Source organism: Bipolaris oryzae (assembly GCF_000523455.1).
Source record: "Bipolaris oryzae ATCC 44560 unplaced genomic scaffold scaffold_78, whole genome shotgun sequence".
Classification (NCBI taxonomy): Eukaryota; Fungi; Ascomycota; class Dothideomycetes; order Pleosporales; family Pleosporaceae; genus Bipolaris; species Bipolaris oryzae.
The window spans coordinates 114,615-126,636 of NW_006911354.1; the positions used below are offsets into that span (position 1 = coordinate 114,615).

A 12,022-nucleotide genomic window follows, 5' to 3' on the forward strand; every position below is an offset into this window, starting at 1 on the left:
AGAGTAGATGGAGGTGGCCTTTTAATGTTTTGGTTAGACTCGTAGCGCTTTTTTTCTTCTTAAAGTTTGGCATTTAGGATACCCAAGCTTCGATGATTGCATTTATGGAATAGACGATGGGTTTGGAAGTAATAGGAATATATTCTACTTATTTACTCTACGATCTAAGTAGGTCGTGGATAATCTAGTACATGATTCGGCATGAATCTCTTCTTGATGTGAGATGGCTCAATCTGGTGTGTCTGTTCTGGATGCTACTGAGCGATTTCAAGGCAAAGGAAGTCCTAAAGATGAGAAGAATCGTAGTATTGGGGGTTGATTTTATCAACAGACGTAGACGAGGTCATCGAGGAGAATTATTTTCATATATCGTTCGCTGATTTATTAAAATAGTAATACACACCACAATTGCAATACGCCAAGGCTAAATGTATTGAACACAAAAAGAAAAAGAAAAGAAAAAGTGAGGTACTATTTCACAACACGAACCTTCCAATATTACCAAAACCTCAGCCAAACACCAGCGCCCTAATCTCAATACTCTCCCTCCCCACCGCACCTTCTGGGGTCCTAGGATCCACAAAAGCAGTATGCGGCACACGACCCCACTGCCCAACAACCTCATCGCTATCAAAGCACTTAAGCAACAGTCTATCTTCATTCTTCATGCCTGACCAATAATACCATTTCTGCTCCGGATTATACGCCACCGCCGCCGTTTGGCCGTTGCGATGCGGGTACCGGTGCTCAATAGGAATTAGATCGCCGTCTCGTACAGTCTGGCTGTCGGCGACTGCAAGCGGGCTAGCCATGACTGGGCCGTTGAGGGGGCGCCAGACGTTGATTATGCGGTAGCGACCCTGCAGTAGCTTCTCAGCGTCGTCTGGTGCGTGGAGTTTGACGCGTTCAGCGGCGGAGAGGGGGGTTTGGTCGATGTGGACGCGCTGGACGGGGTTGCGGTTGCCGGTTGGTCGGCGGATTGTGTGGTCGAAGATTAGAACGCGTTGTGCGCCTTGCACGTTGTTGAGCAAGAGATTTTCTACCTCGGAGTAGTAGACGCTTTTTATCGTCTCGTCGTTTTCGAAATCTTCTCTGGTAAGGCTACTTTGGATGCTCTGGAATGTGTCGAAGGCGTTGTTGTCAAGAGTGAAGTTTTGTTCCTTGCCTCGCAGGTCTTCGATGGTGACTTCGGCCCAATTGTCTCTCCAATTTCGCTGGGGGACGCCTGGAGGAGGTTCGACGAAGTTGTGTGGCGGTGCACCGTCCTCAGGGGCTTTGTAGAAAGAGAGCTGTGCTTTGACAGGGCCTCGTGGGATAGGCAGGCCTTGAAAGTTTACGTCCCGCGAGGCTGCATCGGCTGAAATGGGCGCGGGATTAGAGAGTTGGTGCGCAGGCGTCGGGCGAGAGGCGGAGGTGGTCATTTTGTAGTTCTAATACCAGATGTTTCTTCAATATGTGATATGTTTGACAGTACAATCTAGTCTTGCTGGTGTGATGCTTGCGATTGTAGGTACTTTGGATATGCAGCTGGGTAGTAGGAGACAATCAAAGCTGTTATATATACCCGTGTGGTTAGAAGTACAGAACGACAACACGCCCTTCATACAACCATGCTTCCCCTCATTCGGCATCTTTGGGGATTAGTAACAGCCTCGGAGATAGTGCTATGGCATCATCGCCACATAGTCCAATCAGAGGTTGACATGCTGACTAAAGGTCCTAATTGCGTGATGTCCTAGGATCGTTGGCAATGCACATACGTTGTAAAACTGGCAACACAATAGTTTGTAAGATTGAGTGTATTTCTAATGTGGTTCTTGTGGAGAAGATCACGAACCGGAGATAAACCGGTTGTATGTAGCCTACAGATGTGACGTCATCACTCTCAAGTCCTCAACACCATGACTTTGAATTAGGTCGATGCGATAAAGTAGCCAGTATCTATAGAAATGATAATACCTAATTATTGTAAATTAGATTTTCGTTATTCCATATGAACTCTTGATACAAAAGAAATTCTCCTAGAACACAGCGCCAGCGATACTCATTCAATTGCAGAACAAGTTGACTCGTTGATAGGACATACATGGTGAACGGCAATAGGTACAGTTTTCCTTGAACTAGAGGTTTTATTTAAAGATGCGAGAAAATAGTGTGGAGGCTTGCCGTCCTGCCGTCCTGCCAGTGCCTAATGCATTAGACCATGCGTCGTCTCAACGTCATCATATTGGCATGCAAACTGTGACATCTTCCATCCACTTTCATATCACATAAAGCCAGAATCCATTGCAGATACATCTCAAAATGCTTCGCCTCTTTTCGAAAACCCTTCCAATAGCTACCAGATCAATTACACCATTCTCACGCACAAAGCAGTTCATCCCAAGGACCTCCTACCAAGTAGTCAGAAACATGGGGAAAGCAAGCAACGAGGATCTAAAGGGGTCTAAGCTCTTTGATGTGTCACACGTTACTGCCCTTGTTACTGGAGGAGGAACTGGAATCGGGTTGATGATCACACAAGCGCTGGCCGCCAACGGCGCAAAGGTCTACATCACATCAAGGCGTGATGAGGTTTTGGAGAAAACGGAGGAAGTGTACAACACCGGACCAGGACAAATCATTCCTGTTCAGGCCGACATCAGGTGAGCATTCCGTATCTGACCGAACGAAGTGTTGTGTGAGGGCTGACACTATCACAGTGATAAGGATGATGTGAAGCGACTCTATGATGAAATGTGCCAAAAGGAGCCCAAGGGCGTCCAATTACTCATCAATAATGCCGGAATTGCGCGGGACGAGAACACAAAATTTTCCTCAAACGGCCAGCCCAACATGGAAGATGCTCAAGCCATATCTGACCACTTCCTCAAGTCACAGCCCGAGCAGTGGGCTGACACTATGAAGACTAATGTCGGAAGTATCTACTGGATGAGCATGACCTTCCTTCCTCTGCTTGCCAAGGGTGGCAGCGTCACCCCCGGATACAGTTCACAGGTCATCAACGTGAGCAGTATCTCAGGGTATATGAAGGGTAGCAGCAGCGGTCAATTCGCTTATGCTTCCAGCAAAGCAGCGGCTACGCACCTCAGTAGAATGCTTGCAACGACTTTTATAGGCACCAAGGTCCGCGTCAACACCATCGCACCCGGTGTTTTCCCTAGTGAGGTAATTAGAACCATCTATTTCACACCACCTCCGTCCTTGTATTAGTTCTTCCGAATCGACTCTGTATACTAACAACTTACGACAGATGACAACTGGTTCTTCTGATGAAGACAACAAGAGCCGCATGGATTCAGAAATGTCGAACCCTGCCGGTCGCCCGGGAGCCGACACTGACATGGCTGCGACTGTACTCATGCTTGCTGGCCCTGGAGGTGTCTTTTACAATGAGCAAGTACTTTACCCTGATGGAGGAAGCACTCTTCAGCAGCCTGCGGCAAGAGCTTAAGCGCTTCGTGGGTGGAAGACATACCGCTCTGATGACTTACTACCAGTATATCGAACCAGGTACTCTTCGCTTCTTGTATATGAAACACAATGACCATACTTGCAATTTACTGGTTGAATCGGCTCCCTGAAATACTCGTCCATCCAACATCATGCTGTACTTCCAAGTCGCCGAACCACTCCGACCCATCCCCACCCCACGTGCAAAATTCTTTTACGCTATACACACATGTCCCACCGATGTTCCAAAATCCAATCCCACTTGGCCTGATAATCTATAGCGTATTTCTATTATGTTAACCCTCATAAATGGGCGATGGATACCATTCAATTTTTGAGCTCATCATCCATCTGATTAGATGGCCTAATGGCCCAATGGCAAGGCGCTTGACTACGATTGAGTTCGATATCAAGAGATTCCAGGTTGTAAGTTGAACCCTTTCCAGTTCAGTTCTATTCGAATCAGACTACTAACGTTGATATAGCGACCCCTGGTTAGGTCATAAGCTCTTTTTTTTGCTCTTCTTTTGGAGCGAAGACTGGCTAGGAAGAGCGTGGCTTTGTCCACCATGCTGATTCGGGCCTGTCTTCTTTATACTTTGTGTAGTTACTGGCGATCCGAACCATGGTGCAGCGAGCAGAAAGTAAGAAACTCAATAAGGAAGGTTGTCATGTTAATATGAGAATAGACGCGCTTGTCTGGAAGTGGAAGGTCTGCCTTGAGGTTGTGCAGCATTGGCATGGAGTACGGGTATGATAGTTATTCTAATGAAAGGAGAGGTTCAGAAGTCTTCGGCCCGTTAAGGGTGTAAAGAATGAACGCGTTGATAGGCGGCGTAGAGATATCTACTCGTATACATTCTTACACAAGATGCTCGTTGAGGAAAGCCGGCCAGGCGTCATGACGCGCTAAGATAAGCGCGCTCCCGATAAGATCACGTGTGGTAATCCAAGCCTACGCCCGGTTCCAGGGGGGCCAGGACCTTGCCTCTTGCATGCCCAGTGATCGTTTGGCCCATCATTTTATGTGGGTGTCTCGCAGATACATAGCCCGACGCAATCATTTGTCCTTCTCAATTGAACCATGTCACCGCCGCCGGCCTATGGCTCGCTGCGCCTCAAGTCCAAGACAGGTTGCCTCACATGCCGAGCTCGCCGCAAGAAGTGCGACGAACAGCATCCCACGTGCTTTGGCTGTCAGCGCAACCATCTCATCTGCACCTGGCCATCATCTGCCACTCAGAATACCAAATCAGCAAACACGTCAGATAGAGTGCAGCGCGACGCGGCCCCGCATCGTCGTCCTGTCGTAGGATTGAGCAAGGGAGCACGCGGTGGCGGCGGCGGCGGCAACGGCAGCGGCACCATCACAAAGCAAGTCGTTACACCAGACAAAAAACAAATGCGGTATTTGCTTCCCCTACCTTGCACTGGTGTTTATCCGGTCCTCGGAAATGGCATGCCTGGGCTGCGAAACGAGAGCGAAAAGAACATCTTCGATCATTACATCAAGGTGACAGCTACGGAAATAGCCGGTCGCGTATTACCCGTCAATCCTTTTGTAAGCTATCTTTTGCCCGTGGCGTACCAGGATACGCGAGTTGTCGGGTGTTTGTTAGCATTGAGTGGAGCCCATCTGCGTGGCTACAAGGGTGATCGGTTCGAGCATGATGCACGATCCTACTACGCAGTGACACTACGCAGCGTCAAGCATGGGCTCCTCGACTGGAAGGAGTCTAGCACTCAGAACCTCATTAGCCTCCTCATCGTCATGTTGGCTATGTGTTGGTTTGAGGTGGGTCTCTAATTTCTCTTTGTCTTTAGTTTATCCTTCTTTCGGCTGTTAAACCGACGAGGCGTTTTTGTAAGAAACAACTTGCGCTAACGATTACAATAGAGTCTATCTAGTGAGATAAGTGGTAGTGTCTACCATCACCTTCGTGCTGGCCGCACTGTGTTACTCGAGCTTAGATCTCGTCCCAGTAGTCATGGCCCATTGCTGGAATTCCTCACAGAAATCTATGCCTTCTTGGCCATCAACTCGAACCTGACTCTTAATACGGATTTCGCCGTTAGTCGTCACATTCCATATGACGACTTCTTGTCACCAGAAGCGCTAAACTCCCTCAACTGGGGCACTGAAATACATGGAGTACTATTGGGTTCCTACCATGAGCTGCTTGGTCTCATCATGCCCATAGCAGAGTCGGCACGCCAACATGTGCGTGAGCCAGATCCTGTTAGAAAAGCCGAAGACAAGCGTCACTTCGAAAGATTGATCAAAGCCTGGAGGCCCAGTCCCTCGTCGTTGATCAAGGATGATGCCGACGAGCGGATAGCTGGTCAGATCCAGCAGCAAGTCCTATTGATCTTCCTTCACACGATGTTCCACGGCACTGACCCGCCTACTGTTTCCCTTATGCGAACAGTGGACGATATCCTCGACGCAATGATCGAAATCGCGTCCAAATTTTCGCCCACATCGCGTGTCCACTCGACCATGAACTGGGGTGCGCGTATCGTGGGTTCAGTAAGTTTCCGAACTATCGACGTGATATATATGCGCGCGCTGACAAAGTTTCCCCCTGTAGGTGTGCCGCAAGACTCCACACCGTAATATGATGAGAGCGCAAATGAACACTGCCCCAGAAAACAAGCCAAGGGTAACACAAACGTGGAGTTTTCTCGAAGACTTATGGGTCGAAATGGACAAGGATGAAGGCGTATACGGTCCGCGTGGCATTGAGATCATGATGCGAAAGCAAAATGTGAATCTCGGCTGTGCTTGAGGCTCCTTTTGTACACGCAGGGAAATCACGAGAGCGAGTTGGAGCAACCAAGGCAGAGTCGATTCGCTTTGACAGTTCATGAGCTGCAAGGAACTCATGCGTATTCACACCAGGGCACAGCACGCACCGGGGCTAGTCGCAACCAAAGAAGATACCCTTGCTATTGCTGCTGCTTCTGCTGCTCCCGCAACATGGGATCAAGCTCCTTCACTCGTATCTCGGCATGCCCCAGTTTTCTCAACTTGCCCAAAAGCCGGGTGTCAAGTCAAGACGGCATGTCTGCCTCAGCACCACGACGGCCAGGGTCAACGTCAATATGCCGAGCCACAAAGCCAAGAACAAGAAGAAGGAAGCTTGAAGAAGATAGGTATAGACTAATCAGAATTGAAGGAAAGAAGCAAAGAACGAGTATTCTTTTTACGAGGGATATCGCCACACACCACAGAGACAGGGTACACAGAGATTGTAAGAACAGAGGGAAAAATTGGTGTACAACAGGGCAGAATGGCCAAAAGCAAAACCATCACGACTCACACAATGGTATGAAAAGGGGGAACTTCACAGGTTTTGATTTTCAAAAACAGGTAATTGGTGTACATGGTTTTCATTGTTTCATTTCAGGAGTTCAATCAGGGGTCTATGAAGGCAAAAGGGGAATAAAGTACGTAATTCAGGTTGCAAAACCAAAAAATAAAAAAACAAGCTACAGAGGAGTCTAGGGTGGGGGACGGCGACGGCGCTTGCGGTTTAATCTAATACACTTCATCGAGACCTTTTCTCTCTGCTTCCTGCATCTTGTCAATGTCCTTCTCGGTGACTTTCTTGTCGGCGGATTCGGGCTGTGTACCATTTGCTGCTGCTGCGGCTGCTTCTCTCTCTTCTTCACTGTGTTCGACAATCATGTTTCCCTTGAGAGCTTCCCTCAAAATGGGTGGCTCTTCATCTTTCTTTTTGGCGAATGCGGCGTCATCGCTTGTGGCGTCGCCGTCGCCCAGTCTGTCCGTTTTGACATCTTTGCCCATACCGGATTCTTCGAGCCAGCCTTGTTCGGTTTGCTTGCGCTGGATCTTGCGGTCCTTGGACTGCTTGCGTTGCGTGGAGCTAGCACGGAGAAATTTGCGTTGTCCAGTGCTGTGGTGGAGGTGCTGCATGCCAGGGAAGTAGTCGGAGTCATCTGAGAAGCCTTCGCCGGCCTGTATGGGCTGTAGGTGACGCAGAATAGCACTAGTTCGCGGTTGTGCGTGATTGTTGGACCTCGATCCCAAAGGTGCGTTGTCCCCCTCTTCGCTACTGGAAGCATCGTTCGAGGCATCGTTTGGTGATGCGGGCGTTGGCGGCATGGCGGGAATGGCTGCACCTTTGGCGGTTTGCTTTCGCAACAGCTTGGCTGGCGATGGCTCATTGATGATGGGAGCATGATCAGCCTCTTGGGCTGCAACTGGATGGTCTTCTTGCTCGCTCTCTAATGGCTCCATATGTTGTGTAGCAGGCGAAGCGGTCTGCTGAGAACCTTGCCCAAGATACTCCATCGTGTTCTTTCGCATTGGACGACGAGGGTAATTGATTTTGTCGTGGTTGCATCCATTTACACACCCTCCCCAGCGTCGAATTGGCACAGTGGGAGACGAGGTAGACCCAGCCTGATTGAGATTACTCAACGACGTGTTTCTGCTTGGTGTGGCAGCCGTGGCGCTCTTTGGTTGTTCCTCTTTCTCTTTGGCAGCCCGGCGTTTGAGTTCGGACCATGTTCGCAGCTCATTCTGGAGGATATACCGGCCGTTGTTCTCGCTTCTCTTCATAATGATAAATTCGCAGTGGTTTACGTTCCGGAGGTCCTCAAAGTACTCGACAGACCAGTGATACCTACAGCAAGTCAGCATGTTTCCCTCTCTGTATTGCGTAAGTTGGGCACTCACCATTTCATCAGGAAGACCCTAGACATCAGTCCATGCGTAACCAACACGCACACACTGGGAAAGTTGTCGTCTCCAAAGGATCTCCACAGGCTTTCGTTGAAGCCACTGACACGGTCATAAGCATCTGCCGCACTCTCGCCGTCGGGTATGCGGTAGAAGAAATGACCATAATCAGCCCTCTCCTGCCACATGCGCTCCATTTCTGCCGAGCATGGCTGGAAGTTACCAAAATCTTGTTCTCGTATCCTTGGCTCCTCGAAGACAGTAATCTTGTTGCGGGGGAAGGGCGAGGGGGTGGGGTCGTCCGAGGTCAAGGTGCGGAGGATGCCCTCTGTAGTCTCGCGGGTCCGGCGGTAGGGCGAGGTGTAGAACTGGAGGGTATCATCTGGCTTGAGCATAGAGCGGAGCTGGCGTCCAGCTTCTTCTGCCTATGGTGGTCTAGAGTCAGCCGTGAAGCGTCTTAAGTCATGCGATAAGGACGGCGTACCTGAGTCCAGCCATGCTGGGTCAGTTTGACCCTATGGTCGGGTATAAACTGGTGGATATCACGGTTCTTGTTTCCCTCTGATTGCGCATGGCGAATCAGAATGATCATCTACGGAAGGGTCAGGCGCTGAGGGCGGTCGTGGTGGTAAAGTGGACCTACGCGGGGTTTCCCCATAGTGGCGTGGGATGTTCAGACGTCAGCACTTGTAGGCTCTGGGAATAAAGGGGGTGTAGTGGAAAATGTTCAGCCTGTATAAGCTTCAGACAGAAACAGATTCTGTGTAGAGGGGCAGAGAAATATGCGATATTGCGTGTTTCATGTGGTGCTGCAAGCCCAAGAATGGCGGCGACTTCGCAGGCGCATGTGGCACTTCTAGCGCGCCGTAGCCAGGCACCTAGCGCGCCATCCCGACTCGCATCAATGTTTGATAATATTTCCACGACACTGCGTTCTCTCGGCGCTCTGCCCAAATCACCCATCACATCTTTGCACTTCACCCCTCCGCAGTCGCGTAAGGTTATCGGCCACGTGTATATATTCTGGTACTCTGATTTCTACGCAACGCCGCCTGCGCCAGGCATATCCATCCTTACCTGCAAACACCATGTCCGAGCCCATTCCAGAGGCTATACCCACATCCGCCGACCCGCGCTCGAAGCGCCCAGTGAAGAAACGCGCCCTCACTCCCCGTACAGAACAAGCCTCCCAGGTCGAAGCCCTCTTCGCAAAGCCTGACCGCGAAATCCATATCCCAGGCTCCGGCGCAATTGCCAAGACTTCCTCTCTGCCCCCAGAAATTGTCGCAAATGTCCAAGGTTCAAGCGCCGGTGCAGGCAGTGGCGAGTTCCATGTCTACAAGGCGAGCCGGCGGCGCGAGTATGAGAGACTGCGCGCCATGGGTGAAGAGGTGAAGAAGGAGGAAGACGAGAAGGAGTTTGCCAAGCGGAAAGAAGAGTTGGAGAAGAAGGACAAAGAGAAGACGGAGAAGAATAGGCTAAAGCGGGAAAAGGCAAGGCAAAGAAAAGAAAAGGCGAAGAAAGGCGGCAAGGGCGGAGATGGCGACGCCAAGGACGGTACAACCGGTGCCGAGCAGACAAAGAAGAAGCTGGCCCCGAATGCAAACGTACCTAAGAATAGCGCCGGCGGTGATGTAGACACACGCAATGAAGGGGCTGAGGTGGTCAAGAATGTTGAAGAAATCGGCTTGGTCATTGAAGACGACGACTGATCTGCGTACTATACCAGACGTCTGTGGCTAAGGACGTGTGCTAAAATTAACACTACCAAGCTTCATCAAGAGCTGATGGAGACTACGTCTGCATACTGTACAAAGCTTTCAAGGTGCGGCTATGCATGCCACGAAGCCTTTCCAGTGCTAACCATGATCTACGCATGTAGCCTTGCTAATTCTTTAATCCAATGGCAATTGCCCGTCAGTCCTTTCCCAAGGATCAATGCCTCCAACTGGTGCGCCCCAAACTCATTCCTCCAACACTCGGCCTGATCAGATGGGCATGTAAAACTGCAGATCTTCGGCATTTGCTCCATGCATTCGGCCCATTTTGCCACTTTTTGTAGTCGGCAAACTATAGTACGGATCTCTGCGGATTTGCCGATTTAATTACCCTATGTATACGCGTCACATCAAGGTCGCCTCATATATTCTCGACATGTTCGGCCTTGTGCAGGTTTTCGGCGGCTTGGGATGATGTGTTGGTACTGGTGCAATGGGAGTGTAAACTTGTTGATCTCCGCACGAAGTAAAAATAACAAGGCTGATCCTTTCGCCTATGACGAAGCTTGACCTGTTGCTTGACATTGAGACAATGCCCACTGTTCCTTGGGCCTGCATGCCAAGGACATGACCACAGCAACGCCGCATTCTCACCCGCTGTCTTACGTCTCTTGAACTGTAATGCTACAAACTCACTTCTTGCAGATTCCTACCATGTCAGTATTTACCTATGCTTGTAGTGATATTGCAATCTCGCAAATGTCTGAGGCAGAACCTGAAATGGGTTTCACAACAGCTGCGTTTCTGATGCCGGCACACAGGCTTGATGGAACATGGGCTTCTAGTACAGAAAAGAAATGCATTCCTGGCGAATGAGGCTCGAGAAAAGTTGAAATGTAAGGGTCCTAGTTCCCGCCTCTCGAGTTATCCCTGTTAGTCAAACCTGTCCGGATTTAGTCGGGTACTTGGCTAACGTGGGTTGTACCCTGACAGCCAGACTAGGCCGGGCTTCAATGGTCCGAGAGCCAATTAGACACGACCCCTGCCGGATATGACATCAAAAAAGAGTCTGAATACCGACTCTATGATGCGCAGCCGTCATTGCTATTGGGCAGCTTGTAGGCTACGTTTCATCTCGTAGACTTGACCCCCGACCCAGTTCTTTGGTACAAGTCCAGAACTTCGGCCGCAGCACATGCGCGTTGAGAATCCATCCAATCGACTTCCTGGGTGACAAGAAGTGTCACCTGCCGCAGCATATGCCAACGTAATATTTCCGCTGCCCAAATCTTGGCCTCACAGCCCAGCAAGGGGGAACAAATCTCCCGAATCTGGCTATCACCAGTCGCTCATTTCTTGGCTTTGGCCAAGCCGTCACAGGTGCCATGTACTCATTCACTGCACAGCTCAAGCCATGGACGGGATGCGCGGGGTAGGGAACTCCGCTCTGATGGCAGCGATCATCCAGGTACACGCATGTAACGGAACGTGAAGAATGATGACGGACGATCATGGAGAGTATAGAGAAATTCAAGTATAAAAGCACATGGCTTCAGCACTTCTGGAATGGCCATCACCATCAGTGAACAACAATTCACTTCTACAATCAATCATTTGACTTTCAAATAACAACCATTTGTATTACTATCAATCATGAGGTCCACCTTTTTGATCCTCATGGCCGCTGGGTACATCACTCCCATTTCTTTCCACTATCCATTCAATATACCTTCCTGATTACCAACTCTTGATTCAATAGCTAATACAGACACAGTGCCCTCGCTGCACCTTTGATTGTTGAGCGCCAAAACGCTCCTCCTCCACCAGATGGCACCATTCCTCCTCCTCCTCCACCACCCGACACTGGTGCTCCTCCTCCTCCACCACCACCACCAGTTGCTGGTGCTCCCCCTCCACCTCCGCCAGCTGCGGGCGCTCCTCCACCACCTCCACCAGGTACTGATGTTCCCCCTCCACCGCCGCCAGGAGGTGGTCGAGGTGGCCGAGGTGGTGGTCGTGGAGGTCGCGGAGGAAGGGGAGGTGCCCGAGGAGGAGGAGTAGTCGGTGCTCCTCCGCCACCACCTCCTCCAGCTGCCGGTGCTCCTCCACCACCTCCAGCTGCCGGTGCTCCTCCACCACCTCC

The 12,022-nt window shown here is 50.3% G+C and overlaps 6 protein-coding genes across 6 annotated transcripts; 4 read left to right on the forward strand and 2 right to left on the reverse strand.

The window, feature by feature from the left end:
- Positions 1-509: 509 nt before the first annotated feature.
- COCMIDRAFT_97140 (uncharacterized protein) lies at positions 510-1,421 on the reverse strand (the record flags this gene model as incomplete). The annotated part of the gene is made up of 1 exon (XM_007690467.1): positions 510-1,421. The coding sequence occupies one exon, from the start codon at positions 1,419-1,421 to the stop codon at positions 510-512; it is 912 nt and encodes a 303-aa protein (XP_007688657.1).
- Positions 1,422-2,304: 883 nt separating this feature from the next.
- On the forward strand, positions 2,305-3,454 carry COCMIDRAFT_26917 (uncharacterized protein; the record flags this gene model as incomplete). Its single annotated transcript, XM_007690439.1, has 3 exons — positions 2,305-2,645; positions 2,703-3,168; positions 3,254-3,454. 3 exons carry the CDS (start codon positions 2,305-2,307, stop codon positions 3,452-3,454), a joined length of 1,008 nt encoding a protein of 335 aa, XP_007688629.1.
- A 1,083-nt stretch (positions 3,455-4,537) lies between these two features.
- COCMIDRAFT_97135 (uncharacterized protein) lies at positions 4,538-6,242 on the forward strand (the record flags this gene model as incomplete). The annotated part of the gene is made up of 3 exons (XM_007690468.1): positions 4,538-5,248; positions 5,351-5,983; positions 6,045-6,242. 3 exons carry the CDS (start codon positions 4,538-4,540, stop codon positions 6,240-6,242), a joined length of 1,542 nt encoding a protein of 513 aa, XP_007688658.1.
- Positions 6,243-6,994: 752 nt separating this feature from the next.
- On the reverse strand, positions 6,995-8,819 carry COCMIDRAFT_5904 (uncharacterized protein; the record flags this gene model as incomplete). Its single annotated transcript, XM_007690432.1, has 4 exons — positions 6,995-8,105; positions 8,159-8,586; positions 8,646-8,753; positions 8,805-8,819. 4 exons carry the CDS (start codon positions 8,817-8,819, stop codon positions 6,995-6,997), a joined length of 1,662 nt encoding a protein of 553 aa, XP_007688622.1.
- A 430-nt stretch (positions 8,820-9,249) lies between these two features.
- COCMIDRAFT_97166 (uncharacterized protein) lies at positions 9,250-9,873 on the forward strand (the record flags this gene model as incomplete). The annotated part of the gene is made up of 1 exon (XM_007690469.1): positions 9,250-9,873. One exon carries the CDS (start codon positions 9,250-9,252, stop codon positions 9,871-9,873), a length of 624 nt encoding a protein of 207 aa, XP_007688659.1.
- A 1,659-nt stretch (positions 9,874-11,532) lies between these two features.
- Positions 11,533-12,003, forward strand: COCMIDRAFT_26921 (uncharacterized protein; the record flags this gene model as incomplete). The annotated part of the gene is made up of 2 exons (XM_007690440.1): positions 11,533-11,567; positions 11,654-12,003. Coding segments are annotated over 2 exons (385 nt in total), but the record flags the coding sequence as incomplete, so codon positions are not given.
- Positions 12,004-12,022: the final 19 nt, after the last annotated feature.